Genomic DNA, 27953 nt, shown 5'->3' with positions numbered 1-27953 from the left:
GGTGTTCCATTCCATGGATCATTTCCGTGGCCCTTCTCTGGACACACTCCAACAGGCCCACATCTCTCCACGTCTCCACAGGACTCCCCATCTGGATGCTGTACTGCAGGTGAGGCCTCAAAGCATAGAGCAGAGGGGCAGGATCAGTTCCCTGCCCTGCTGGCCACACTTCTTTTGATACAGCCCAGGATACAGTTGGCTTTCTGGGTTGCAAGAGCACAGTGCTGGCTCACGTCCACCTTCCTATCCACCATCCACATACAATCACAGAATGGCCAGGGTTGGAACAGACCTCAAGGATCACGAAGCTCCAACTCCCATATCTAATGCTAGACCAGGCTGCCCAGAGGCCCCATCCAACCTGGCCTTGAACACCTCCAAGGGACATGGTTTAGTAGGAGCTATTGGGAATAGGTGAACGGTTGGACAGGGTGATCTTTTAGGTCTTTTCCAACCTTAGTGATTCTATGATTCTATGATTCTAAGGACGGAGCATCTGCAAATCCACCAGCACACAGGTGAGACTGACAGGTAGGTAGTTCCCAGGGTCATTCTGAAATGCTTCAGAATTTCCAACATTACTGAAAGTGGTTTAGTGACTACAACATCAATTCCCTCAGGCCTCTGGATGCATCTCACTGGGACCCAGAGATTTGTGGGTGTCTATGGGACAATGGTAAAGGATGGGCTTAGCACCAGCTCAACAAAGGTGGCCTGCTTCCTCTCAAAGTCACAGCACTTTCCTTTTTATCTGCTAAACCAGAGCATGTGCATCCCATTTGGATCAGCTTCAGACTTCCCACGCCAAAACATACTCTTTCTTTCAAGTGAATGAAAGCTTCTCCTGCATTAAGAAAGCACAAACAGGACAACATGGAGCAGATGCCACGGTGCTTATGCACCACAAAAACTGAGCAGACCTTGAAAATTTAGTCTGACATGCATTTTAGAAAGTTTCCAAATATTTAAATGAGATAAAACTCTTCTCTTTCCATTCTTTCATGGAAAGAGACTGCAATGCTCAGCGTGACAGGTTACCCTCCACAAGCAGCCTACCTCCACTCCTGTCACAGGTCAAATACAGAATTGGCACTAGTTGGAGCTACTGGGTTAAGGCAGCAATGCCACATCTCTATCACACTGTCCAAAGAGCCTCCAAATTTGACAGTGGTGAACGTTATTGTGACACTGTTCAGGGGAAGGCCTGCCCCTGTATTTTAACAAGAACAATAACAGCAAATACATGCACGTAGCAATTGGACAGATCAATACAATGGGAAAGGCATTACAACAGAGGGGTGATGACAGCCCTTCAATAAGGTCTAAGAGAGGTGCAGCCAGGCTCCAACCCTTCCTGTCTCACAGCTGAACTGCCTTCACCTGTGCTTCCAGGGCTGATGGTCCTTTCCTCAGGTGCTCAATCAGTGGTTCAGGCCAGGACTCAATAGTTCCCATATAATGCATATATGTATATATTTCCCATTTGGTAAAAGAACATCACATCAGCCCCACTGTTGTTCATAAAAATGGTGAAAGAAACCCCCTCAAAGACCAGACTACAACTATCCTAATCTTAATAGAAATCTAGACGCTGTGGTGAACCAGACACTACTGATTTCAATTCAAACAGATATCTAGAAAGTTGCAAAGAAATACAGAAAGAGCCCTGGAATGGGAGCTAACTTATATGACAGTCTGTGCTGTGAAACACTGTGGCTGCACAGTAACGTGAGGTCCCATCTGACTCAGCTGGACGGTGCAGTGCCAGCTGCATTCCACAGGCAGGCACCACAAGCAGCGACTGCTGTCGAGGTTTCATCTGTCTTAGTTTGAGTTCAAGTACACAATAAATGAACAAATGTATTTGCTATTAAATACCTTATCACAACATCCACTTACTAAGCTCTGTGGGTACAGCAAGTAGCAGTTTAACATTACAAGAACAATGGATAAATAGTTTCAGCATATGATACAGCTCTTAGTGATGAGGCAGAAACTGAAGTGATTTACCCATGGCAACTTCTTAGCACAGTGCAGCTACTTGCTAGAAAGAGAAAATTCATCAGCCTTCATTCCAGAGCTCCCTTACTTAACCTTTCATGAAATCTATAACGTTGTAACCAATTGCTGTAATGCTGATGAGGAAGCTGAGGCAAGGGTTAACTACAGAATAGGTTGCATCAGTAATGAAATTGCAGTGGATTATGCAAAAAAAATGCTGCTTTGTTCTCTATGTAGTGATATTTAGAAAATATACTGACAAGGTAAGCACCTACCTGTTTAATTGCACATCTACATCAGAAAATAGGATTCTCATCAATAAACCCTGTGGAAACATCTGTGTGTTTTGGGTTTTTTTTTTTTCCCCCTCTTCTCTTTGCTCCTGTCCACCAGAAAAGAACACTGGAGCAGTGGGAACAGGGGAGTTCAGCTTTACCTCCATCCTTTAAATCCCATTCACAAAATAGTAACAAGGGCAGTCCTGTCAAAAGCACCTAAGCTGTGCGTTGTCCACACATTCCAGGAGGTCTGTGAGCACAGCTACATCATTCCATCACCTTGTTCTATGTGCCACCTGAGATCAGGGTCCTGTTTCCCACATTCTGTATTCCTCACTTTACATATGCCACTGTAGGAACAGAAACACAGGCAAGAGAATCATAGGGAATGATTTCCACCAGAAATTGAGCTACTGCTCTCTGACTGCATTTGAGGTTGCTCTTGGGAAAAGTTCCCAACAAAAACTGCTACACACTGAAGCAAAATGTCTCATCAAAAACCCATCAACTTAGATTCTCCTGCTACAGATTCTTCCACATCAAAAGCACAGATTCCAAGGCAAAATGCAAACCATACTGAGTGTGAACATGAAGTATGAACAACTTCCAGCTTGTGCTCTTCTTATGCATCATTTATCTCCTTCTAATGAAGTACATGTGAGTACGTTGCACAAATATTGCCATGCCTATGTAGGTTATATACTTATGACTGTTATGCACACACACACAAACATAGCTTCCCCCCACTAGACAGACAGAAATGCCTATTTGCTATTTCACTCAGTGGAAGTTTGGATTTCAGCAGCAGAGTTTGAGGTCTTATGAAAAAAATCTTGAAAAAAAAAAAAAGAAAAAAAAAAGCTTGAGGCATCTTCACCCATCTCCTAAACCTGGCACAGAATGGCAGATTGGAGAAATATATAAATCTTGACTCCATCTCTTCTCTTTGAATTATAACCCAAGCATTACAACAAGTCATGTACAGTAGCAACTTCAGTGGGTGAATTCATCTTAATTAACCTGAGATGGAGCTGAACTAGAAAGGCAATTTTTATTCTGACCTCTAATGAGGGGGGCAACCTTGAGGTCTGATTGTTCCAAGCTCTTAAAGAACAATTCTATTTGCTGTAAGAGAACAAAAATTGAAGTCTTACTTCCATGAAAAATCTTGTCAAAGTAGAACACTATGGAAACAGCTGGAGCAGCACAGCTGCCCCCAGCCGCCACTGGGAAAACTGCTGCAGGTTGTTGCAGCCATTCAGATCCTCTGGGAAGACCGGGTTGGGAGAATACAGGGAACTTGTATTCAACCTCTTCTTCTCACTCAAGTCCTTCTTCAAGACAAGATGGAAAAAATCTGACAAACTGTCTAAAGTAGCACGTAAAAAAATGTTAAAACTCAGAGAAGACATGGGCTTTTGTTCATTTACCCTGCACACTCTTTGCTATTTTCACAGGCCAGATCAATGGAAAAGTAAACTCAAGAATTTCAGGGGAAAGAGCAACATAGAGGCAAAACTCATTAGCCTGAGAAAAATATAGTTTCATATGGCAAAAGCAACAACAAGCCAAAACAGAACATTATACGGCTATCAATGAACAGAGGCTTGTAGGAATAACTTCTGTGAAGAAGTGCTGCCATTATCTGCTCATGAAGTTGGCAACAATGGAGAACAGTGAAAATACTTGTTTTGCTATGCTGCAAATTCAGTCAAATTAAGATGCAAAAAATGAGAGAAGGGCACAGGAAACCAATGCAGCTCTGCTTGGGTAAATCCAGGCCTCCTGCTATGAATAAACCTGGAATTGCTACCTAGCGTTACTCTCTGATCAGTTAAGAGTTGAACTCCAGAGCTCATTTGGATCCAAGTTTTTCAACAATGAAACTGAGGGGTTATGTGGTGAATGTTCCTCCCAATACATTTCCTTTCTATACTTCTGTTCCTATGGCAGCTCATTTCCACACATAACCATACTTTGGTACTGAGACTTTTGGTGACGTTATTCTCCGAGAGCATTAAGACGGCCTGCTGAACACCTTCCACACTTAATTATTCCATCCTAAATTAAGCAAAGTCCCTTTGTACCTCCCAGAAGAACCAGGGCAAATACAGCCTCTTCAGGCACAGACCACAGCAGAGAATCCTTTTGTCCACATCAGAAAGAACAGCTTGAAAAAATAAGCAGCCTTTTCCTCTGTTCCTGCTGAACCTCTGTCTCCTTGCAAAAATGTGAGGTCACAGGTTACAACAGCCTTATGAGAGTGGAATCCCTTCAGCAAAAAGGAGAGTGGAAAACCAGACAGCTATGAGTAATCATCAGCAACTGCACCCCTTGCAAATGATGTAGGGATGATCACAGAATCATAGGATGGCCTGGATTGAAAAGGACCTGTAAGATATCTAGTTTCACCCCCCTTGGAGATGCCTTTAACGTCCCACAATCAGCTGTAGTAAGACAGCCCTTTCTTACCAGGTTCTGCTTGGACAGCAGAATAGCACAGAAAGCAGAAGCAGCTTATCATTTCATCATTGTTGCTCATGTAAGTAAAAAAATCTACCTACCTACTCCAAGAGGAAGGTAACCACATGCCAGGATGAAGCTTCCCAGAGTGGGAAAAAATCCTCAGAGAAATAAGGTGAGAAGCAAATTGGAAAACGAAACAGCAATAACAGAAAAACCCACAACAACTTGCAGGCCACATTTAACCTGAAGGATAACCCTGTTGAAGACATTACTAAGAATTGAGAGAGAAATTCTAAGGCAATAAGTAGACCGAGGTGAAGGAGATGCAAACAGAAATACACGTCTACATTCAGCTGAAGAGAGCTCCAGCTGTGCCTTTCTAGGAGAGAATTTCACAGCGATTAAAAAAAGTACACGCTTGTAAGTATTAATGGATGCCAAAACTGGAGGTAGTTTGGAATCCACAAGGTTAAAAAAAGAAAAAGCACATCTGGCCTCTGAGTAATTCAGGAGGAATTTATTTACACAAAGACTGAAGTGCTGCAGTCAGCATGGAGACCAAGGTCAACACTGCAGAAGGAAGGTGGAGCTGGGTTTGGAAGTTCAGCCTATGGGCTTCGGAGAGAGAGCTCTGACCAGCCCAAATCACTGCTCACATCCATTTTCCTTTTAAACAATTTATGACTTACCACCACTGTCACAGCTTCAGCTTTTGTGCCAATTGCTTGTCAAACAAAAAAAAATGAATTGCAGCTGATGATCATTCAGGCTCTTGTTTGTTCAGAAGGGCTTCTTAGTCAAAATGCAGGAGAATCATGCAGAGATGAGAGTTTGTACAAAGCCTCATGGACTACACAAGGAATTAAGTTTCCAATCTGTTTTGGAAAAATAGATACCGAAGAAACAAACAGAATCCAATACCTTCTGGAGAAAGTTGTATACTTAGAGTGTAAAAAGAGGCCTAAATGTCTATCATCTTAACAAAAGGCCCATCGGAGGAGTCACAAGCTGTTTACCTTTTCATCAAAAGCCCTTTCCACGGAAGCCCTGCTCTTCCTGATCCTCACCAAATCTGCTATGTCATTAGCTTTCAATTGGGTGGCTCTGAAATTGACCACCATTTGCCTTCAACAGAGCTAACTACACTTAAAATATCTGTGCACTTAAACTTTAAAAACAAATAACAACACCATGAAGATCTCCTGGCAGAAGAGTGACAGAGGACAACTTTACATCTCTACCCACGTGAGCTCAGCCTCCCAAAAGTCTGCTCACATGGGCAGATCTCAGCACATCGGGAGCTGAAAACTAACCTGTGTCTTCTGAGAGATGGTAATTAAATACTTGCTGCCTTTATCATTTGAACTTATCCTAGAGCTTACCTCCAAACCAAGAAGCCCGCTGGTCTCAGGAGAACTAGCACTGCATCCATGTGAAACACTCATCTCAGTTACATGGCTGCAGGATTTGCAGCTGAGGCGGCAAGAAAAACACCTCCAGATCACCACCTTATGTCTTCTGCCCTGCTGTGCCAGTTACCTCTCCCACCAGGATACCCTGAGACAAACAAGCAAAGCACTCAAAACTCACAGACTTTTCACTGCCTTTTGAACATAAGATGCCACTTTTCCCTCTATTAAAGCTCGCAATTCAAGTATTTTTCCTTAGAAAGTTTGATGCAACAGCAAAAAGAATCAGAGGATTAGATGGAAAGTCTCCTCATCATCCCTTCTTTGCCTAGGGAAGTACTTGACACAGCAAGTTATAAGGTGCCAAAAGAATGTCTATCATTACATTGAAGATTGAGTAAAGAATCCTTCCATCAATGAGTATTCCCTATTTTCCATAACTTTACATTAAAATGTTTACCAATTTGGCTCATTCAATGTTTTTCTTGTCATTCATCATCTTCAAGTACGAATGTAGAGAAACACCCAAGCACCTTCCAACTGTCCACGTGATATGAATTGCTTAGCATTTGTTCATTACACTTCACCACACATTGCTTTCTTGGAATTTGCCAAGCAATAGCAGCAAATCCATCCCACAAAGAAACCAGAGTCACTGTACACTCACGTCAGCAATAGCTGCACGTACAAAGCTTTCCTTATATCTGAAAAAACAAACAACAAAAAACACCCACAATCAACCCCCAAAGTAAAACATTATTATCTACCTTCTCTGAAAAATAACCAATTGTGGATTAAGTAAATATTTTCAGTAACATACCAGCTCTGAGAACATGTCCTTTGATCCTATCCAGCGCAGCTCTCCATACAGACCAACCCTTTTGCTCCTATTCTGATCCCACAGCAACTGTAGGAGCCCATAATATGAAACAACAGGCAAAGATCTATGACTATTATCACTTTCCTGTCGGTCTTCACCGCCCAATATTCCAGCTTAGGACATAATTTTACTCGTACCCATTACATTCTAGATCAAAGCCACAAACTAAATCAGGACACAGGACTGTAAGACGTTTCTTCCCCTGAGTTCACACAGCACTCACTGTGTTTGCCCTTCACTGACGTTTCCAGGGCAATTAGGGAACACTTCATTGCAGCAGTTACTAGTTTATAAATGGTAAGCAAGCATTTCAGTTTCCATAACTCTGATCTAGCACCTAGAACCCCTCGCACCTACAATAACATTTATTTACATTTATATCAGACAGTTTTAGCATTCTTTCTGATCACATTTTTGTGGTTTATGCTTTTACACCACAGTCATGACTGTAATTCCTACTCATCACAGCCTTCTTTCATTTACAATCATTCTTGCACAGAGAAGTTCTGCTTCCAAAGCAAGCTGCATCACCAAAGCCTCATATATTTACAGAAAACACCAGCAGGTGGGCAGAGCAACTTTGAAGTTCACACCTATCTCTGCAAACAAGCTCCATGCCCTGATTCACAGTGAACTTTAACCACTTGCCTTAGAAATTAGCATCTTCTGCAGGCTTCAGTCTCCATCTACCTACTGAAATGAAAACTGTTCCTGAACAAGTCTGTTTTCAAGCTCACCGCCCCAACAGGGCTTTTCATGCCTCTTTTACAACACAGGTTAAGATTCTTTTCTTCTTCCTACTCATCTCAATGACTGACTCGCTTTGAAGGCTGCATTCACTTATTCCCTAGCACTTGTATGTTAGACTGACTCTTCCATGAGAAGCTGGATACAAAACATTGTTTTTACACATCCACTGTTTTGATAAGCAGCCATGCTTTCAGTCCTTAAGAAAAAAAGTTACAAAGCTGCACAACACAGCACAAGCTTTGAAAAATATTCTTTCATTTAAGTAAAAGGTAAACAGATTTACATGTGTCAAGGATAATGCTAGCTCATCGAAAATAAATTACAGTCTACAGGCCCCTAGCACATAATTATAGTATTAAAAAACATCTGCACCATTTCTCTTATTCCAGAAGAATCTTGGTACTACACAGCAGTAGAGAAGAATGAAACAGGTCCTCTTTCCACAGAAGGACATCAAGAGGAGATGAAAAAGCACACACTGCTGCTTTTAGTCATTTTGTTGAGAGAGAAATGGGAGAAATAATAATACTGACGTCTGCTATTCAAAATTAAAAATAAAAAGCAGTGCCTTGCTCAAAACAGGAAGCTTTTCTGAAAATGAGCAGCAGAAGTCAAGTCTTGCAGTAAGCTGCAGCAGCACTCTTCAAAACCAGCCTAACAACACACTTCACTTGAAAGAAAAGAAATTGGGCTGTGGACAGTTGATTAAGAAGTCAGAATTACCACGTTCAGGTTCCACTTACGTTCCTTAATAAACCAAGATATTTTCAGAGACATTCATTTCTTTTTAATAGCTAAGAACATTTCGTACCAATTTTAAACTTAACCTGTGGTATTCAAAACAAAGGCTCTCAGAGAACATTATTTTCCTTATTATTTTAGCAATCACAACTGTCTTAATGTTCAGACACTGCATTCTTACCAACCGTGAGTACAGGGACTAGTCACATCTTGCATTTCTATTCTCATGAAACACAGTGAACCATCTGCAGAGACCTGGTGCAGACTCTACTTCTGCTCTGCCTGTTCTGCTAACAGGCAGCCACTATTTGGGTGATACTCACCAAAACCTTCACTATCTTGGCTTTGGTCTCACAGATCACAATATGACACGAAACAAGAGCAGGAACTTCCCTCCTCTACAGCAGGACAAAGATGCATCACACTTCCCAGGCAACCATGAAGTGAGAGGCAGTAACAACCGCACAGAATTGAACTGACAGACAACTGGCTACAGTCATGTCAGCTATCACCAAAGCTCTCCACTGCTACTTCCTCCATCCTGCTTCTTAGCCAAGGACAGTTTTACTGTCAAAGGTTTAACTCACATCAAGTTTCTCTTGATGCTCACAGCTGATGTGGGAGATCTACTGGATCCTTTGTGCTGTTCACACCAAAAGGTAACACTAGTTACCTCAAGCCAAAGTATTACTCCGTGTGGCCAAGGAATAAATAGGAGGTAAGAATACCACTGACTATTACGTGTTATACCCATAACACAACCACTTTCCCTTGCTTTTTATATTCCAGTGGAAAAAAACTGAATTGGAAAGATTACAGATACTGCCACAGAGTTAAAGGTATCAGGTAGAAGTTTACCTTTGAGTTAAGACACGTCATGCATGCATACCAGCACTCACACATCCACTGTTTGAACCATAGGCAACAAAACAGTCACGGTAACAACATGTTCTGAAATACTGCAGTTATACTTCAACAGATCAAGGAAGCATCCAAAGATTCGTAAGAGAACACGAAAATTCAAGTGAAACATCACTCACACCAGCAATAACTTTAAAGGGTTACTCTTGTAATATCCGAGACATCTAACATACACTCTACACTGAGATCACTGCATCACACTGCATTATTCAGCTAATGGATTCATGCATTAGATGCAGTCAGAACTAAGATGTCTCCAAATATTTAGAAACAAAGCTCTAGTACAATGTCACCCTTTTCTCACCTGCATTAAGTCTCTGCAGAGATTTCTTCTGTCTTTGATAGTTGTCAATGAGAAGACTTAATGAACATCTATTTTCAGAACTAATGGCATCCCTCAAGGATTTCTACCAGCTAGTAAAACTGCTTTCAGCTGTTACTCACATCTGTGCTTTTATTTCTGGGAGGTGAGGAGAGGTGGGAGTACAGAACATTGTCCAAGCCTCTCACATCTCCTTGTGCACAAAAATGAACTACATTTATTTCTCTGTTTTTTAATCATTACTTCATTTTATCATTTTCCAAGAAAGTACATATGTCTAAACAAACCAGAAACAATACCAAGATGGTAAATAACAGACAGCTCAAATTAACACCAAGGAAAAAGATGGCTCCATAGTCCAACTATGTGAAACTGAGTCACATCTTATTCAAACTGTAGACACTGTTCGCCAAAAGGAGCTTTATGTAACCTGTGTGTGCTGACCTACCAGACTGTGATGGGTCCCATCCACATCAGCACCAGACTTGTGAGATTTCAGAACTTCGCCGTAATCTGCTGCATTGAAATTAGTCTTCCATACCATCACCTGCAGAACAAGGCCAGATGGCTAAGTCACTTTTATGAAAACTTCTCACCACATTTGCTTAGAGGTCGATTTCACCTCCACGTCCGAGAAGGCTGATGTTACTGAATACAGATGGAGTTCTCAACCTGAAAGTGTCTTCCTTCAACATTTCTTGGGTTAGGAACATCATGAAACTAGACATACCCAGAGAACTTTGAAGCAACACATCAATTATAGCATTAAAACCACAAATACATTAAAACATTACATGTAGTAATACAGCACTTAGTCACACACCAAACTAGTTGCTGTTTTATCAATGCATTCATTCACAGGAAAAGGAGAGATCAGTACTTTGAGACGAACATCAGACATTTTGAGTCAGTCTGCCAGCTAATAAGTCCCACCTAAAGGCATGGCCTCTCCGTAATGCAGCATTTATTTCAAAAGAGAAGAGTTGTAACTGAACCTCTAACACAAAAACCACTTCAACACGTGAAGAGCAAGTCTACGGGGCAAAATCCTGAAGTGATGACACTCTAAAGAGTCAAAAAAGTCTAAGGGCATCAATCGACTGTTTTAAAAGTCTGAAAGACGTTGTAAATCTCAGTAGTTCATTTTAGTTATCAGAAACATTGCTGTACACACAGCTTCATTCCTGCCTTCCGTGAAATGTAGAAGGGTTTTTTTTGCACTTACATAGATCCAATGACCAATATGGCCATTCCAGAGAGTAACAGGAGTAACAGGAGAACACGATGCTCTTTATTGTACACAATACTTTCTTCACAGCTTCATAGATCAGTGGCCAGACGGCCTACTAACTATTCTATTCAATATTTGCATCATCTTTTTGAATGAGAACATCTAAATTTCCTCACACACGTTTTCTCTCTGATCTCTAGAGATGTGCTGCTATTTTCATCAGCTCTCATGTTTCTCCTGATCCAGAAAGCCAGTGTCCAGCAAGATCTTTCCACAGAAAAATCTCATACGTATACAGGGACCAACGTCGCTTTTAATCCATGCCCTTACTGTATGTGAAAGTTCTTCCTCCATACACAGGAGAAAGAAGCACTGCTGAAACAGTGCTCAGAAACAAACCTAACAGGGGAGAGGCAACTCCTTCACGAAAGCTAAGGGCCGATGCTCCCGATGGCTCAGAAACATATGCAACCATGAGCTGCAATGGCACTGATGGCCACAAGCGTCAGTGTGACCAAACGGCAGAAACAGGCCTTCACAAAGCACCTTCCTGAGGAAGCACTGCCACACAGTGTCCCAGCTAACAATACCCAGAGGGAGATAATTTAAAGAAAGAGTGAATCTCATCCACAATGAAAACAGGTCCCAGCAAGAGGAAAGACAGCAGACCTGATGGAACAAAAGCTTCTCACAGGAATCTGCGCAGTGGGACAGTGCAGGGTAACAAAACCTCTCGAAGTAAAAATTAAAAAGCATAAAGAAGAAAACCAACTTCTTAGCTATGCCTAAGAATCAAAGACAAAGATAGGAGTTTTCACAAAAGTGAACGCTTTGGAAAATAAATAACAGAGAATCACTAAGCAACTCCAACTTCCAGCAACACCAGGCGTTCTTATGGGAGAAAGAAACAACAGCAAAGATGCTTATTTGCTTCCCGTGTTAGATAAGCATTTCAAGAGCAAATCTTAATAAAAGTGATGCTGGTATAATTTTATAGGAAAAAAAAAAATAATAGATGAATTTCTTCTCTTTAAAATCCCTTTAATTTTTTTAAAGGAAATAACATGGTATTAAAGAGACAGGATGGTAAACTATACCACCTCCCTTAGCATAAAATGGCATTAAAATGCAGCTGACAAGAACTACAAGCAGGACTGATTTCCTTCTCAATAGTATGCTGAAAACACATATTACACAAAGAACCTACCAAGGCATTCCAGCACAGTCCAGACATGTCTGCTGTGTTTTTGTTTTCTCATGCAGACAACAGAAAAGAAACCCCAACATGTTTTAAACAAATGTGAACCTGGATTATAATTCAGGACCAGAAGCAAAAGGAATAGAGAAGGGCTTCATCCACAAAATCCCTTCACTAGCAGTACGATACGCTCAGGTTCTCAATCCCAGAGTACACGCCAAGCTCAGAGAAAAGCCCAGCTCTGGCTCCAGCAGCTGTGTAACTGCAGCATTTGCAAAGCTTTGCTCCAGCCCTTACTAACAGAACAATCTCATGTCTGCTCAGAATCAAATCCACCTAAGGAGACAGCTTCTTCTCAAATAGAACTGAAAGGCAGATCTATAGGAGGATAAGAGCACTGTAAAATGCAAAATATAAGCTCCCAGCCAGTGGAGCAGCAGACTCTGGGAGAGCACTGAGGGAAGCATCACCACCTGCTTCCTCATCCATTTGCCCATCTCTCAGAACTAGGCAGAGGCAGAAGAGGAGACAGACTCAGGCAATGACAACAGATCTTCAGGCTGTTTCAGTGCAGGCAGTTGCACCCCCTAGCCTATTCTCCACCAGCAGTCAGAAGCCTCAAAAATGCGTATCACAAGGCCTGTACGCAGGGTAATGTTTTCTGTTGTCCATATTACACTCCCAACTAGCCCACCGTAAGTGCTTCCTCAGTGAGAAAATATTTATTGTTACTTTCTAACATTGGTTCTCTCTCTGAAAGCAGTAAGATGCTTAAAACAAACAAACAGTAACATAAAAAGCAACAACAGCAACAAACAAACATAACAATAAAAGGAAACCAGTCACCCACCTGCTCATCAGATCCTCCAGAGGCAAAGAAGTCTCCAGTTCTGGAGAATGCTACGCAGGTGGCTGGACCCTGTGAATAAAATTTAAAGACATTTAAAACAAATATGGAAAAAAAAACCAAAGTCTCCATTGATTACAAGGTATGTCCCTTGTGACATCAGCAAGATGTCAAAAATCCTTCTCTGTCAGGTAAGCAGCCCACAGTTACTGCACTAGGATAACTGGTACTCGGTTATCCTTTCTCCCACTTTCACTTGCAATTTAAGATCCACAGCATTAAGATGGAGCGAGGAACAAATCAGTTTTACAACTCCAGGCTTTGCCTTTTTCACCCTCAGTCATCCCCTTCCCTTAAGAATTAGCATTTCCTAAAGCTCCTGCTCATTCTTTCACAAATGCTGAGTTTGTTATGGGCAGCCTTCAGGGACACACCTGAAGAGGAGGCTCAAAGGGGAAAAGGAGGTTTCAGAACACACTGATGCAGGTAATGCTGCATCAAGTGGTGTTAGAAAAAAAATACTGACAAGTCTGAGCATTCAGAAATCATTCACCATGCCCCGTAACAATACAGGGTTTCTTTTACAAACTGTTAAAAGGATGATGATCCCATACAATCTCTGAAGTCATGGCAACTACAGCCTATGTTTTCCAAGTTCCTCTTCACACCATCAGTACTAGAAATGTGAAAGAAAAACCCACTAAAGCAAGATTTTCCACATAATCACATATAGCTCCCAGGTCCATAACTTCAAGAGTTACCCCAAATCTTCAGGAGACTGACAGCAAGAGAGAACACATTTCATGGACTGCTATGAACAATAGGACCACCATGGAAAACAGCACCTGTCCTCCATGCACCACCTCAACAGCCTGTCTTTCAAAAATACATAGCTGCCAGTAAGGGACAGCATAAAACAGTGGCTGGTGACAAAAACACTTATAAGTAGTGCTAAATGCAAGACGTGAAATGCAATCAGTTCTACTATGAGTTATTATGAACAAAAGGTTTTGTTTCCACAGCTGCCATGTGCTCTCACAGATTTCTCTATATGATCCATGCAGACTGCTCAGTACAGAAGATCTTGCCAGTCCACCACGAAATAACTTCACACCATGCCTGAGCAGTTATCAACCAATGCAATCAATCTGCATCAATCAATCTGGCCAAGGTTAGAAGAATTTCCAACCTAGGAATCTGTACAATCTGGATAACTGCAGAGGATTCAGGGCAGGATACAGTTATTCATTTTGATGACCCAGTCATCAAGGTCCATAACATCAAGCCCATGGTTCTCTGCACAGGAGGAAGAAAACGACAAGGCTGCCTGAGCACCGCTGCAAAGAATAGGTGGCAGAAGAGAGGCAGATGGAGCAGCATCAGCAGAGCATATCTGTCTTTGCACATTAGCTTCAGCTTAAGGAGTACTACCATACAGTTTTGGAGTAGGCAGCAATGCTTCATTCCCCCTCACACGTGGGGTGTGCAGACAGACAACAAATGGACACCTGCAGCAGCAATGGAGAGTGCAAGAAGCAGGCAGGGTAGCCTACAGCACTGCAGTTGGCCACTGTTAAGCTACAATGTGACAGCACTTGTCACATTAAGTGAAGAACAGAAGACTAGCCCAAAACAGACTCTTTCTTAATAGATTTATGGAAGAGATGCACAAATTAATGTCTCCCGGATCCCACCTTCGTACAGCACAGGCAGCTGTATTTTGAAGAAGCCTCTCATTTTGGGAAGTCACTTCTTGGTCTTTAGATGTTACTGACTGAAGTACTACTTGAGCAAAAGCATCAATTTCACACCACAAATTTATTTTAGTATGCTTCCAATCTTTAAGCAATCCTACAGGAAGAAATACATGGGAAGGATGAGCCAAGAAGCTAAACAAAGCTGGGAAATCATTAAGTGTGTTCAAGCACAGGCACAAGAGACAAACTGTTCTAGTCAGAATCAGGCAAGGATCCAGACAATTTCTGTTTTTTTCTTAATGTCAACTGTTAGAGCCACTACCTTGCACTATTTGAAGCCTGAGCTTTTGCCAAAGCTGGAACGAGCAGAGGCTGAAACAAACATTTCCAGAGGATGCCTATGGCCGAGCTGGCTGAAAAAGAAAGCTGAGTTTGCAGCAGACTGAAAAACGATCAGAAAAATCACCACTATTACAAAAAGAAAACTCCACCACACTCTGAGTTATCTTCTTTCAAGTAACAGTGTACGTACCTAAGACAGGTAAGAAGCTTCTCATTACTGTACTACAAATTACAAGAACGGACTGTCCCAATAGGAGCTTTCTGATGGGAGCTCACGTCTTCCCAAAGAGCTCTAAATGTGGAACTCACATCCAGCTTATTTCTGTTTCTCCTTTGTTCTTTCTCTCTGTCTTTAAAAAGGTGAACTCTTCATTATAAATCTTACAGCCCGACGAACACACACAGATCACATCTGGGATGAACACACTACACTCACTGCACTTGGTGCCATGCAGTCCTTCCAGCCTTCAGATCTGCTGGCACAAGATTATACCAGCAAAACTAACATTTCAATTAGGAGTTCCAGACTCCTTAAAAAACACTGGAAGATATTTCCATGCTATCGTTTCACTAGAAGCAATTTCAAAAGGTTTCTTAGGCTTCTTAATAGAAACATCTCATTCTGTAGAAATCTTGCTGAAGCACACGCACAATCATTAGTGTGACTAAGCTTGTACAACTAATTCAGCATTAATTACTGCAGATATTTCAAACGAGAGACACTGTCATTTATCAGCTGAGACAAAATGTGCTTATGCCACTTTCTCCCACCCACCTTCTCCAACAGTTCAGCTGTCTGACCACACCACTGAGAATGCAGACCCTCTGAAGTAAATGGAAAAAGACAGAAACTGCACAATATTGCTCAAAGAAAGTTTTCTGAACGACGCAGAAAATGTAAGAGAAAGGAACCATTCACACTATCTATGTCTGTCAGGGTATCAGATGCTATATTTAAAAGAATCAGCCTCCTGAGGTACGGTTAGGAGGGTGAAGAAACTATTCAAGATACTGCCTAAGTCTCTTAAGACTCAGTGTTCAGGAACCAACAGAAGTGTGGAAGACTGCAGAACAGCAGTGTGTTGCAAAATGGTTTCATCAGTATAAATATTTCAGTGTATTCAGTCAAAATTTACTACAACGCAATCACATAAAATCAGGTAAACTGACTCCAAAGTCACAGCATTCTGAAAGGGAAAAAAACTGAAGTGCAGCGGAAAATATTCCTCCCAACACAGAAACTGATGTCAAAGGCCAACTGTACTTTTCTAAGTTCAAAGAAAGGAGACAAACAAGTTGACAGACACAGCATCCTCTACAGATGTTTTTACATTAAGTGAAAAGTTTATTTGCTATGCATATTTACATCATCCCTCCCAGATAGAACAAACTATGTATGTCCTATGTATTGCTGTAGCAAGCACATAAAACATCAAAACTAATCAGTGTGCTACTCATTTCCTCCTGTAGGGAAGGAGTGTCGGGCAGAGTGGAGACACACAGAGAGTCTTCAAAAGGACACAATGCTCTCACTCTGGATGCAGCCTACAGCCCTGGAAATACACACAGACGGAAAAAAGAGAGAAAAAACAAAGGGAGAGAAAGCCATACAACAGCAATGGTAACAGGATTGTATCTAATCCTCTGCTGCGGACGCACAGTATCTTAAGCAATCTAACTGATGTGCAGGCTATCCCCAAGAGACAGAGATTACTTTCTCCTTTCCCACCTCTAAGTTTTCTCACTTAGAGAATCACAGAATCACAGGGGTCGGAAGGGACCTCTAGCAGTCACCCAGTCCAACTCCCTGCTAAGCAGGTCTCCTACAGTAGGTTGCATAAGAAAGCAACCAGGCTGGTATTTGAGTATCTCCAGAGGAGAGTCCACGACCCGTCTGGGTTCCCATGCTCTGCAGCCCTTCAAGTAAAGACATTTTCCATAATGTTCACAGGAAACTTCCTCTGCTCCAGCCTGTGCTTGCTGCCCCTTGTACTGCTGCTGGGCACCTCCAGAAAGAACACATGGATCAAGGATAACAACCACACAGCATTCGCTGCCTTAGCAATCCAGTTTGATCAGCTAACAGAACAAATTGCAGCCTTAAGATGCTGAGAACTGTTCTGAATGGCTTTAACACAGTGTGCCTTCACTGCCTTAGAAGGATGGAATCTGAAGCCGAGGTACAGATTACAGGACTCAATGATGGCAGGATGCTAGGAGCATCTGTAACAGTTGGCAAGGCCATGACAAGAGACAGAAGGAATAGCATCTGTGAAAACAAAGCTCTCAAACATGGTTCCAAAAATAGATCTCTCTAAAAAAATACTGAAGAGAGAGAACAAGGGTTTGGTTTGGAGGAACGGAACTACGCTTGGAGCACGGAGTCATACTTGCACACAAATGACAAATAAAAATGACTTATTTACCTATAAATAAGAATCAGATGATCACAGAGAAAGTCCTCTGGATTAGTTTTTCCTCCACAGCAAAACTAGTGAAGGAAAGATGATGATTTCACAAACAGCAGGGCCAACACCATCAGTCAATTCAACTCAAGAGAGGAAAGACTTTCGCTTTAGAGTAACAGAAGGAACAAGAGCCAGTCTAGAGAGAATCCAAGATTAAATCACTGGCAAAAAGTTTAATGATACACACTCTCTGAGATCAAAGGAGAGGCAGGCAGTTGGCTAGAGTGACAAGTGGGGTCAACAATACTGACAGAATTATTTAATTTTACTTTTTAAAAATGTGGGAGAAACTAAGTCATACTAGAGAAGAGCCAGACAACAATGTAAGAAAGGTGCCAGGAGCTGGAACAAGGCATTTCTAGAGGATATGAATCACTTCTTTTGAGTACAACTGCTTCCTTTGCTGCCCACAGGACAGAATATACCAGCCAATACATTCATTCAAACTCTCTTAGAATGGACTAAATAGTAAAAGGAGGAATCACAGAATGGCCAGGGTTGGAAGGGACCTCAAGGATCACAAATCTCCAACCCCCTGCCACAGGCAGGGCCACCAACCTCTCCATTTCATACCAGCCCAGGCTGCCCAGGGCCCCATCCAGCCTGGCCCTGAACACCTCCAGGGATGGGGCATCCACAGCCTCTCTGGGCAGCTGTTCCAGCACCTCACCACTCTCTCTGTAAAGAACTTCCCCCTGACATCCAACCTCAATCTTCCCTCCTTCAACTTCAAGCCATTTCCCCTTGTCCTGCTGTTATCTCCCCTTTAAAAGAGTTGATTCCCCTCCTGTCTGTAGGCTCCCTTTAGGTACTGAAGGCTGCAATGAGGTCACCCTGCAGCCTTCTCTTCTCCAGGCTGAACAGCTCGCTCAGCCTGTCTTCATAGTGGAGGTGCTCCAGTCCCCTGATCATCTTTGTGGCTCCTCTCCAACAGCTCCCTGTCTTTCTTGTACTGGGGGCTCCAGCCCTGGACACAGGACTGCAGATTGGGCCTCACAAGAGCAGAGCAGAGGGGGAAAATCACCTCCACGTCCCTGCTGGCCATCCCTCTTCTGATGGAGCCCAGGATACCATTTGACTTCTGAGCTGCAAGAGCACTCTGCTGGCTCATGTTAAGCTTTTCATCCATCAGGACCCCCAGGTCCCTTTCTGCGGGGCTGCTGGGAGGGCAAAAGAAGAATGAATGGTTGTTGAGGCCTGGGAAGCAAATCAGAAACAGCAACAAGTACACTGAAATCCCAGGTTCACTGACTGAAGATACAAAAACAAACAAAACAAACAAAAACAACACCAAAAAAACCACATGCACACACACAAAAAAACTAGCCCAAAGAAACCAGAACTGCCACTGCTCACACTGCTTTCAGTACTTCCATAGCATAGGAGGAAGACAGCAAACAGACAGACCCTGCAAAGACAAAGGGTAAAAGAGTAAGTGTCATGGTTTTATGGTTTTTTGTTTTTGATATTCCACGTCATAACATCATGTAGTGCACTGAGAGTTCAAGAGTTAATGCTCCAGTTCCACAGACTGACAATTTTCCAGGTACCCAGTTCTCAGAAGAGAAGAACTACACACCTCAGGAGACTTTTTTCCACTGAAAAGACAAAAACTGCCTGCTGGTCACAAGACCCCACTCTCCATTTTCCCTTTCTATTCAGCCCAGTTAGACATCTCACCTTCAGCATAACAGAAAGGCCTTCAGTTTCCAGACACTCTCTCTACCATTTTATTTATTAGCTTAAATTCCAATTATATTGTATTACATCGTGTTATCTTGCATTCTGATATCTTTTCTAATAAATTAGCTTTCTTTTTCCTCCTCAGATCACTGCCACTTTTGTTTTTAGGCCCATCTCCCTACCCTTTTCCCCTTTCCCAGGGTGTGGGTCCAATGGTCCCCCTACCCCATCAGGCACAGAACCCTGATGAACCAGCCTGTAAACTGTTGACAGCAAGAGATGGAAAAAGATCAGGACTACTGGGAAAACACCAAAAGCAGGTGAGAAACCAGAAAAACGCATCTGAGCACCAAAGAACATACAGAATCTGAGATGTGATCATCTTATCACTTGGCTTCATCAGCCAGGGGACAGAGGAGCCAGTGGGCTGAGCCAAGAATAAGGATTGGAATATCCATGCCTGACCAATCTGGGGCAGAGGCAGGTGGCTGGATATCTGGAACATGGTTAGGCATAGAACAGTCCATGCCTACCATGTATCCAGACACCAGCTCACGCAGTCACCAAGGAATGATGAAGCCAACACGCTAACTCGGATAAGATGGCTAGAAGATTTCCAAGAGATAATGGCTACATAACAAGGGCAACACGCTGGACAGAAGACAATGTGGATGGCAGTAAGAGCATGGGGGCTGCCATCTGAACTCACACATCGCCCAGGTATGTCATGAATTCAAAGCATGCTCCAGGATGCAACTGAGACCTTTACCAGAAACACCAGCACGTCTCACCAGAGGACACCATCCCTTGCAGAGATGGCAGGTCGACTTTACAGGACCCCTCCCTCAATCTGAAGGGGCCACGCACACCTTGACCTGCATCAACACAGGAAGAGGATGAATGCAGGCCTACCCAGTGCCAAAAGCAAATCAAGCCTATACCATCAAGGCATTAACTGAACTAATGGCAGCATACAGAAGCCCCAAGTCACCAAAAGCGACCAGGGTATACACTTCACAGGAGCAATGGCACGAAAGTGAGCCCAGGACAATAACACTGAATCACACATTCCATCTGCCTTACAATCCAATGGGAGAGGGCCTGATAGAGTGGAATCATGTATTCCAAAAGCTGGTCTCAGGACTGAGCACCAGTCCTTGCCGGGGGAGACTGCAAGACTACATGAAATACTGAGATACCTGAAAGAAAGACCTGAAGATGACAGATCGAGCACCTTGGATATGTTACAAACAGCTCAGGATCCAAACTAAGGGCAGTGATATATGACAGTTGTGGTTTTATGATTTTTGGTTATTGCTATTCCACATCATAACATCATGTAGTGCTCTGGGAGCTAAAGTATTAATGCTCCAGTTCCAGGCACCTGTCTGGAAGAGAAGAACTACATACCCCAAGGGGCTTTGTGGTCAGAGAAGAGATGTAACCCCTGGCAAGGTCACCTGATGTCCCTTCTTTTTTTTTTTTCCCTCTGGCTCTCCTCACTGCTGCTTGTCCCGACCGCATGCATCACTGCGGCGCTAGTGTAAGGCCTACAGCTTTTTACTCTTTCTCTCATTAGATCTGATTCATTACCTTCAATTCTAATTATATTGTATTATAGTGCTTGTTATCTTGCATTCCAATTCCATGTTTAGTGAATCAGTTTGTTTCTCCTCAGATTGTTGCCACTGTTTTTAATTATTTGGGGGTCTCGTTTCCCCTTCCCACAAGCACATATTTGTGAATCCTTCCACCCTGCCAGTCACAGAATTGGGCCAAACCAGCCCATAAACCATTGACAGTGACTGAAACCCCAAGCTGGAATGATAAATAACCTTCTAGTCCCTGCCCCTTAGAACCTGGAACCCACAAGGTAAGCTGGCCTTGGGAAGTGCAAGTATGGCCAAATTGGTGTGGACTACTCACACCACAGGGAAGAATATCAGAAGGAGGAGAAACGGTAACACCACCAGTAACTGGCACATGGCCATCAGAAATTATGATACACACCCCAATTTTCACCACGAAGGGGACCCTTGTTATATCTCTCTGACAGATCAGAACCCTCCTTTGGTACCTGAGGTAATTATCCAACCATCAGCCAGAGGATGTGGTATAAAAGGCCTTGACGTGCCCCTGTCCAAGCAGAGACTTATGCAGGACAGGAATACAGCACGTGGTCTGCCATAGAGGACAGGTCTGCATCTCCTAGCACCCACTGAACGCCTCTTCAGCTCCCCTGAGATGACTGACAGAGGCAGAAGCAGCAGGAGGTGGGGTGTAACTGAAGAATTACATGACATTGTCTTCTTCAGTGACATTTAACGATGGACTTTTTGAACATCTTTTGCCAAACAAGCCAGAAGGACAGAGAACTGAAAACAGCAGCCTCTTCATGGAAAAAACTGAGCCCATGAACTTATAACACAGTGTCACAGCAAACTGTATCTCTGCTGGGACTGCAATTATGTGCTACACTGTAAAGGACAGTTTGACCCTGATACACTCAATCGCTGGTTCATACCATGAAGGGCTTGAGTGCACAGGAACTGCTGGGTCACAGCCTGAACCAGGGATGGAACACCTGTTGATGGGGCACAGCCAGCTCTGGAAGCACAGATGGGAGCACCAGTGCTCCCTGAACCTCATGTAAGGGCTGGCTGCTGCAAGGGAAGCATCTCTACTTGGACACTGCCTCCTTTGGAATGTTTCACAAGTCCTGAAACAGGTAAGTGACTCCTTTGTTACCAGACTGTGACTGCTACCTTTCTTGGGTGATCAGAAACCAGTTTAAAGTGGCATCTGTATTGCCTATCCTTGCAACACAAACCACTGGATTCTTAAAAACTGCACAGTGGTAGTGAAAGTAAAAGGAAGAGAAAGGGAAAGAGAAATTAAGAAAAGCACATAGGATTGAGGTGTTAAAGGTAAATGGCATGTTTTCATGCTAAATGCCCCCAGTTGTAATAATTTTGAATGGACTGAGTTTTAAAGAGCCTTTCCCAGCTACACTGAGTGAGAAAGCCAAGCCTGCCCCTTCCCCTTCCCAGCATAGAGTAAGGTGTGTTACAGCTTAGCACAGGGGAAATCTGCTCTGCTTCCCTAACATACTGGCACCTTGTAATTAATCTTTTAGATATTAATATCTTTTATTTAGATTCCTGAAAGCTCCAGTTTAAAAAACAACAAACCACCAACAGAAAGCACAAGCAAGGGAAGAACAGAGCCCTCGTTTCCTTTCAATATTCACAAATGCTTATCAAAAGCCAAATGGTTATCATAATGCATAACACCTTTCTCCCCAGGTTGATCCACTTCTCTGCAACCCTGAATGTCTTTGCACCCTCCAGGGATGGCGAGGCCTGCATGGACGCTTAATGCCACCTACCAAGAGCTGGTAGTTAAGCAGCACGTTCATTTCCTGAGCACTGCTCAGAAAATCTTGCTCTTAAGTCAACCAGGAAAGCCAAGAGCACTCATGCCACCCAGGCAGGTGGAATGCAGCTATTTGGCTGTTCAAGTCGCTTGGAGAATTTATTTTCTGGCCTCCTATTTGTACATACAACCAAGCCCTGTTTCCTAAATATTTACAAGGAATATTTATGCCACTACAGAAGCTGTCTGGAAATGCTCTACAACCTGCTACTCTCTAGCAACTACCTAGACGCTCCAAAACATTGTGTTCCTCTGTGATGATTCAGTGCCAGAGATGGACTTACATACCAACCCAGTGTCTCATCTGTATGAGTTCAGGCAATAGGACTTTACAGCTTGAAGCACGCTACAATGGAAATACGCAGAACAGAACAGGAGGGTATCTCACAGCTGCAAGATGTCAGCTCCAAGCTGCAAACTTCTGCCTCTAATGATCCTTCTGTTACAACAGGGCCAGCTCCATCACAACTTTAAGAGACAGCAATGCAGTCCTCCCCATGTAAACTACAGCTAATCAGCTGGTAACAAATTCCCAGCACTCCCACAGCTGTGTCAAAGTACATAAAAAGGACATCAAGGCATTGCCCTGCAAGTGTCCACTTACACACAGCCTCCCCAGAACAACACAGCAGCAGTCAGCTGCCAGAATAAGAACTGAGGACCAACACAGTCACCCACACAGTCACAACTCAAGAATGTCTTCAGAACAGGCTGTTCATTTGGTGATTAACCTACAGCCCTCCCTTGAAAAAGCACATCTACTCAATGAAGAACAACAAAAATCCACACCCACTTCATTTTTAGAGATGCAGGCAGAAATCACAGTGAGACTGGAAGAAAAAGGCCCTGAGGATCAAAAAATCCAACACTGGGAACAAAGAACAGGTTATTATGCTTGTTAAGTGAAAAAATAAGACACATCTGCTGCATCACAAATTAAAAACCTCACAATAGTAATCAGCAGAGTGAAAGCCAACTCAGGATTATGCCAGGATTGATTCTATTTCTATTTCAGCTTCTTTTAAGGGTATTACATTAAGATCAGAAAGCACTGCCTGCCACTTTTATACCTCTGCTTGTTTCCAAAATGGAAGAGGCACAACCCCACAACAGCAGCTAGCTGTGCTGCTGTCAAAGCCTTTCCAACACCAGTTAGATGGCTAGGAGAGGGTGATGGCTGTTATGTGAGGGATCTGAAACAACAGGGGAAAAAATAAAATAAAATCAAGGGGCTTTAACCCCACATCTGAATAGATGATTTAAGAAACAATTGTTTTGTAGGAACCCTGACTTCAGTACTGCACCGGTCTAAAGGGTCTTACTATTACCTCACTCTGAGGACCTCGTTGGCAATAATCCACGTTGAATTCTCATTCAAAGCTAAACTGCCTACATTTCAGAAAGGAGGAGGGAATGGAAAGCAGGTTCAGCTTCCAAACAAACAATAACCATCCACATTGCTTCCTAGGAGAAGTATAAAAGGCATAAAGATCCACTCTCCCTCCACTCTGACCCTTTTCCAGGAAACTACTTCCTAAGCTTCTGCTTCACCAACAAAAGAGACAAATACGAAAATCAGATTAGAACAATAGGCAAAAGCTTTGAAGTCCTATCTGATATTAGCACCCACTCACCACTTTCCAAAGAAGAAAGTTTTATGCAGTTGAAGTTTATGTCTTGAGATATGCAGCATTTGTTATCTTTTCTCCAAATCTTTGTTCCATTCCTTTCAGCATAAAAACTGACCAAGGGAGTTTAAATCAGATCTTTCCATGAGGCAGAACTTCAAGTACAAACTTGTTGTATTTACCCACTAATACCACAAAAGGGAGAAAAGTTTACTAACAAAAGTTAAGGAGAAGTTGCTGAATGAATTCAAGGATTTTTAGATATCAGATAAAGCAATCACAAGGCATAAAGCCACAAGAAACCAGAACGATCAGTTCCTCAGCTTACACAGATGTTGCTATTGCCCAGAATCAATCCAGCAGCTTCAGGGCTCATGATTTTCCTCAGATAGTTTTGATGCTTCAAAACTCAGCCTCGATATAACAAAGAGACAAGTGGGTTAGGAATTTGTTTTGTCCCTTCGGTAAATGAATCCTTAAAACACATTTGCTCATTTGTGCCTTTGAGCCCCAATTGGAACAGACAATAAAATTAATCAATGTATTTAAAATGAGAGCTCCAAGCATTCATATAATAATTAACTTCACAAGGAACATGTCCGGCAGCATAATACTAACAGTTCAATCAGTTAGCCTAACCAGCTGGCAGTATTTATCATCTTCAATTATTTAATTCAGTCAGTTAACAAAATGGAAACGTGCCCAAATGACATCTCAAAATGTAATTTCCTCCATTTCACACCTACTGTCAGGCAAACAGCATATATCTTCACTCAGGTCAGAAGGCCAAGTGCTGTTTGCACCTCTATAGAGAGAGGGAGGGGGTCTGATCTGCAGAACACAGACTGCACAGCAGTGTTAGAGCTGAAGCACAGCACTGGTGGTGTCCCTTGGGCCTTAGGCTTCACGCTCAGAATCTGAGCACTCAGACCATCCTGCTTTGTCATCATCTATTCTCTCTGCTCCCATCTTACCTCCCTTACGCCTTCCCTCCAAAACAGTGATGATCTCAAAGGTTTTCATTATTATCATCATTATTATTTTAATAAGCAAGGAAGTTTTCCAAAGACTTTTGGCCACAAACAATGCAGGGCTTGAGCACAGATTTGCCCAGTGAGTTGCATGTTTCCGTGCTTTCACACAGAAGGCTTTTCCTCACCTGGTGACCATGAAGAGTATACAGAAGTCTTCCTTCGAGCAAGTCCAGAATTTTGAGAGTTGAATCATTGGAAGCAGTAATCAGGTAATTCCCAGAGGGGTGAAAGGACAGACTGTTCACTGCAGCAGAGTGCACTAAGGATGTAAAAGATGCATACAATGATCACCGAGACCAGTTTACATCAGCCCGAGGCAAAAGAAGAAAATGAAGTACATGCACATTCCAATGTCTGTTACAAAGTTTAATAGGAAAACTGTCAAGGGGAAAGCATTCCACCAAACTCCTCAAAGCACTGGAGAACAAGGGCAGCATTCAATTCTTGTAAAAACAGCCACTACTTCACTGAAAGGAAAAAGGAAACTTTGCCAATTATTCTGAGATTTAAGACTATAAAAGCTTCCAGTGTAGTCCTATAATGTAACTATATTCACAAGTGAGTTATACAGTTCTGTGACACACAGGGACACCAACATATCTGACCACAGGGGAGCTGCTGTTCTTGTTCCCCAGTAATTCTGGAATAGAATCTATAAGCTTATATATTAATGAAGGCTAAAATTCCTATGAAACACAAACTTCACATTGGTATTGTGCAGGGGTGTTCGTTTGGTTGCTTTTGTTTTTAATTATCATTCTTTATTTACTCCCTGACTCTAATCAATGCTAGGTTTAGCAAGAACTAGGAAAAAAGAACCAACCAAACTGAAAACGGTCCAATACAAACATTACTTCTTCAGCCATCCAATTCCCTACCACAGAAAAAATTAAAATAACCAGAATGAGCAGACAAACTGTTAGGAGTACCATCTTGTCCAACCCTGGTGCCGCTACAATTCTACGACTCCATAAAGCAGTCCTTTTTGAACAAACATGAAACCTGAGAGTCGTTCTGAAGAGAGCTAAGGAAAATGCTCTAGGAAAAAACACTTCTGTATGAGGCAGATGCCTGATGTTGCAGTAATGCAGAACTTCCTTCCCCCAGCCTTTTACAAATTGAACTATTGTGGATATATATATTTACAAGACATTTCTCCATTGCTTTCTAAACATACGTGATGTACAATAGTAAGACTATGCTTGAAGAGAATTTTAACCAACTGTTCTTAATTACACCAACTGCCCTACGATGTTCTATCTTCAAACTATTACTACTGATACAACCCCCTCTCAACACCTCCAAACTAAACCTATGCTCCCTCAGCAGTCTGATGTACATGACAAATCTAAACTGCCTGTTAAAAATGAACAAGTGAAATGCAATTCCAGACACTAGCATCAATTCTTTCACACCTACGTGTGAATGTGAAGAAGGAATCCAAAGAAAATCTCACTCAACTGTGAAGCTGAATGTATATGCTTTTCAAAGTCTCAAACACAGCTAACTCAGCTTGAGTCCTTACAACACAGTTGCTCTTGAGCTGCATGATTGAAAAAACACACCGATAAAAAGCATCTTAACACAAGACTGGTAACTTCTCCACAGTTTTTCTCGTAGGTGAACACCATCTGCAACAGACAGCTACATCTTCCTCTTGACCCTTATGATGTCAGGCTGGACAAAAAGCGTATGTGGAATTTTAGCTTCTAGAAGAACACTGAATACACCTTTCCTTGGAAAATTTTACTCTGAGGAATTTCTAATATCCCTCGGCCCTTCATTGCCTGTATTCAGATACAAGCAAGCACATATTATGTCAACAAAAGCAAGTCCTAACTGGAACCAAATAAGAAAGAGATGAAACGAATGACATAACCTTGGAGTTCCAGAGAGTCAATGCAGTATTTCCAGGTTTGTGAAAAAAACTTTTCATCATGGAAAGAAGTAACACAGGCTGTGCCCGTGGAGGCAGTCACAGCTTCTTGCCTAAGCAGCTCTTGTCTGCCTAAGCTCAGGGAAAGCCGCATCTTTCTTCCACCACACCAACTCATACCTCCCAAAAAAGCATTCACAACAGCTTCCCCAGAAGCTGGCCAACACAGCAATTTCACACTGTAACCAATATCTGGGGTGCAGCACAAGGTGGCATCTCCCACAGCCGTGCTGCTACAAGCTGACTCTAGCTATCAGAGCCTGAGAAAAATAACTTCCAGCTCAGCAACGGATGTTGCACTCAATCACTGCATTTACAGGTGAGCTGCTGAGCACTGAGTCACTCCACCATGCAGGACTGAATACACAGAAGTAGTGACAAGCAGGCAAAAAAAAAACAACCCAGTAAGCACTTGCCACAGCCACAAGCCCAGAAGCTGCTATCCACCACACAGCTCTGTCTGGAGTGCAGACGTGTCCCAGGAGCTCTTCTGAACCAGCACTGAATAACTAGGTTAAGGCTGTTTGCACAGGCGTGCAACTGAAATGCCCTGCACACACCTTCATACGGGGAAAAAAAGCCTGCAGGTAATAAATACTGACCATTTTAATTAGGGGTTGACTTGCTGTACAAAGAGAGTTAGCGCTACCTAGGCAAGTGAGTAAAGCATCTGTTTACTTTTCTGA

At 42.6% G+C, this 27953-nt stretch overlaps 1 protein-coding gene across 6 annotated transcripts in view; it reads right to left on the bottom strand.

Annotated features, from left to right (window-relative positions):
* POC1A (POC1 centriolar protein A) overlaps nucleotides 1–27953 on the bottom strand; it is a 68697-nt gene that overhangs the window by 25317 nt on the left and 15427 nt on the right. For all 6 annotated transcript variants that reach the window (XR_007379283.1, XM_048957398.1, XM_048957397.1 and 3 more), the window contains exons 7-9: nucleotides 25457–25590; nucleotides 13048–13116; nucleotides 10217–10315 (exon numbers count right to left, since the gene is read on the bottom strand). Coding sequence is in view for 5 of the 6 variants with exons in the window: in XM_048957398.1 (XP_048813355.1) it covers nucleotides 10217–10315; nucleotides 13048–13116; nucleotides 25457–25590 (302 nt within the window). In the remaining variant the exon portion in view is untranslated. The remainder of the gene's footprint in view (nucleotides 1–10216; nucleotides 10316–13047; nucleotides 13117–25456; nucleotides 25591–27953) is intronic.

The sequence above is a fragment of the Lagopus muta genome, chromosome 11 (assembly GCF_023343835.1).
Source record: "Lagopus muta isolate bLagMut1 chromosome 11, bLagMut1 primary, whole genome shotgun sequence".
Taxonomy (NCBI): domain Eukaryota; kingdom Metazoa; phylum Chordata; class Aves; order Galliformes; family Phasianidae; genus Lagopus; species Lagopus muta.
The sequence above is the reverse complement of the archived record's forward strand: the minus strand, read 5'-3'. Positions and strand labels throughout refer to the sequence as shown.